General features: G+C 51.3%; 2 protein-coding genes across 2 annotated transcripts; both read right to left on the bottom strand.

Moving 5' to 3' along the window:
- Positions 1–928: 928 nt before the first annotated feature.
- Pmar_PMAR022881 (Protein phosphatase 1 regulatory subunit, putative) lies at positions 929–1,496 on the bottom strand (the record flags this gene model as incomplete). Its single annotated transcript, XM_002765697.1, has 3 exons — positions 929–1,012; positions 1,069–1,283; positions 1,361–1,496. The coding sequence occupies 3 exons, from the start codon at positions 1,494–1,496 to the stop codon at positions 929–931; spliced, it is 435 nt and encodes a 144-aa protein (XP_002765743.1).
- A 221-nt stretch (positions 1,497–1,717) lies between these two features.
- Positions 1,718–2,399, bottom strand: Pmar_PMAR022880 (hypothetical protein). The gene has a single exon (XM_002765696.1). The coding sequence runs from the start codon at positions 2,361–2,363 to the stop codon at positions 2,064–2,066; it is 300 nt and encodes a 99-aa protein (XP_002765742.1). The 5' UTR covers positions 2,364–2,399; the 3' UTR covers positions 1,718–2,063.
- Between the last annotated feature and the right edge of the window lie 678 nt (positions 2,400–3,077).

The following is a 3,077-nucleotide window of genomic DNA, read 5'->3' as shown; positions in this document are numbered from 1 at the left end:
CTCAGACATACCCATTTGCCGACCACTGCTGGACGCCGAGCCCCCACCAAGCAAGCGCCGGGCTTCAAGGTCCATCCTTCACTCTGGCAACTCATGGCGCAGCATATTGACCTCCCTGGGTTCCCACGGGACACGCTTACGAGGGCCCTCGGCAGAAGATGACAAGACAGCAGCCCCTAGGGCGCCTTCCTTACACAACTCTGATGCCTGGGATGGTAACGCAAAGGGCGGCCTCGGTTTAAGCCTGTCCTCCGCCATACGGATAAGTCGATCGCAGCTGATCTTCGAGAGAGGCCCCAGGTGGTTGGGGACCAGCCCTTGAACCATCATAGTCACATCTTCAATGCCCCCCGAGTGCATTCCGGAATGTGTATAGGCGCTGCCAGGTCGCTTAGTAGAGGGCTGATGATGGTCTCGAGAGCGAGAAGGCGGCAGGACTGAGGGGACCACATTGAAGTGTTCGTGCCGTGTCCTCTTGTGAGGAAGAAGACGAATGTCGCCGTCTAGAGGTGGCTGAGATGAGTGAGATGTCGAACGACCATCGTAGGTTTCACTGGAGCTCACAGAGGCCATAAGGGAAGGAATGTGAAAAGAACCCCGTCCTGTGGCCGGACCCTGCTGAATACAGTTTCAACGCTTACAACGCGAACCCCGACTCACGCACAATCATCACGGGTAATCATCGAGTACCTCTTAGGGCCGATTCTCGCCATAACGATATTCACAGCAATGCAAAAAGCGCACGCCCGGATGCTCACTGAGGGGCACACCTACAATTCTGTGGACTATTGACGCCAGCCCTGCGGCAATATGTGGGGTGAACGGTCGTGCATATCCTCAAGCGCAACATATCTGCAGCTTCGCTACTTTAAGATGATGATGAGATGGTAACAGACTATAATACAGGAGTATGAGCACCCCTGAGAGACTAGTCGACCTCAGAATCGTTGGAGGCTCCGGTCGCATCGGAAGGCTTATCACCAATACGCTGGTTCTTTGATGGCGGTTTACCCTAAAGGCACCCCAAAATCGGACAACCGACCCAATGAGGGGCAGTACCCAGCCTACCTTAGCGCTCCGCTTGCTGGATTTATGGTGGCGTCTATGCTGGCCGCATTCTTTCTTCTTACTAGCATCATCATCACCACTACCCTCTCCCTCATCAGAAGAGGACGAAGATGATGATGATGACGATGATGAGGATTCGCCAAATGCCCGTGGTTTGCGATAAATGCAGCATTTCTTAGTCTTCCGCCGGTTCAAGTGCTCGTTGTCTACAGTACCTACACAACGGCGAATCTCACTACACTGAACCCTTCCTAGAAGGACAGAACTCCGCTACACATGCAAAACGCCTCACCTTCAGCCCAATGGACATTATGTTGTTCATCCTCATTGTTATCTGGTATGGACAGAGTAATCGTCGTAGAATTACTGGTTTCAGTGGTCGTTGCCGTCGTCGCTGAGGACGACGTAGCTACACCATGATAGGACATAATCTCTGATGGCTGAGGCCTCCTCCCAACAGATGAACTGCAAACAACTCAACGACTCGAAATGTTACCGTCGAAGCTACGACTCCTATCGAGAATGCTAAGAGGTACAACAGACCCCTTTAGCAGCAGGACACGTACTGGTCCATGGTGATCCCTCTTAGAATGACGATTAAATAGATGCTTCTAGTAGCAGGGTGAGATGCTAAAGACAATAGACAAGATGTCTCAGCATAAACCACGACAGGCGTCCGATCTCAACTACAACAATTCGCACAGTGATGACATATACTACGAAAAAGGGCAGCGGAGAGACATCTCGTAAAGAGGTAGCACACGACCAACACGGTGGTGCCTACAGTCCTTGATCACATCATCAGCGAGCCGTACGAGAATAAGTTGTGCTGAATTGGAGGATACAGAGAAAAGCGCCGCGTGACAAAGGCGGCGATAGTGATGGTAGACCTGACCATTTTCCGCGAAGGCGAAAATACTGCTGTTAACAACGCGCTAGCTTCTACGTATTCCTTCATTCGTGATAGGAAATCCACTAAGGTGTGTTTCCCAGATCTACACAGTAGTAACGATGCTCTCAGTAGCACTAACAGGAGGGGCCTTAACGGTGTCGTAGTTTTTGCCATTGTACTCGGAAAGCTCGAAGTTCTCCCGATCGACAACTGTCCACCCACGGGCGAGGGAACCCAGCAATGCGATAAGGCCGCAAACCGTGATGATGCTTCCCACAGCGACTCCGCTGAGATGGTATGCAAAGGCGCCTACCAATGCCACTATAACGAGGGTGAGAATCACGCTGATCCACAGGAGTAAGAGTACGACGGCCGTAGTGAAGGAGACATGAAGTCGGTCCATGAGAGGTTGGAGTTAGAGGTTAATCGAAATAAGACTATCACTATCACATTCAACCATACAAACGAGTTGGATCTCTAAACCCAACACTTTCAGGTACCGCTATAAACTAAGATGCGTTCCGCGTACGCAGTACTACTCACCTATGTTGTATTCCAAGAACGCCCCCCCACAGAAACAAGTGATCGCCCATGCAGCTCAAATACTCCCGAGGCAAACATCCCACCACTCGGGGGGGAGGGGACAACTCCATAATATGCGACACGATCGATCCAATGACCACCCAGAAAATGGAGGCGCCAAGGTCTCCAGATCAGAGCGACCCGACTTACTGAGTACAGGGGTATCACAGGAAAAAACGCAAAAGGGTACAGCATGTCTTACAGAACCATGGTACACTCAGAGAGTCAAGACTGTGTCATGAAAGGCGGCGATCAGCACTGCTGCTGGTTGAATCTCGTTGATAGCCGTATTGGGTATTCTTCTCCTCCACCCCAATGTCGAGTCGGCGACGCCTTGTGTCTCTTACAGAGAACACGAACTTGAAAGCAACCCCGAAGGCCAGCCAGGCAAGAGCTACAGAAATTAGACTGATCACCCACACAGGCTGTGCTTGCTTTATATACACTGATATGAGGGAACAGATGATGGCCACTAGTACGACACCGTAGCACAGCCCTAGGACGATGAATATGCACGGGGACACCTCCACACAAG

Source organism: Perkinsus marinus, assembly GCF_000006405.1.
Source record: "Perkinsus marinus ATCC 50983 genomic scaffold scf_1104296975090, whole genome shotgun sequence".
Lineage (NCBI taxonomy): Eukaryota > Perkinsozoa > Perkinsida > Perkinsidae > Perkinsus > Perkinsus marinus.
This window is presented reverse-complemented; position numbering and strand designations above follow the sequence as displayed.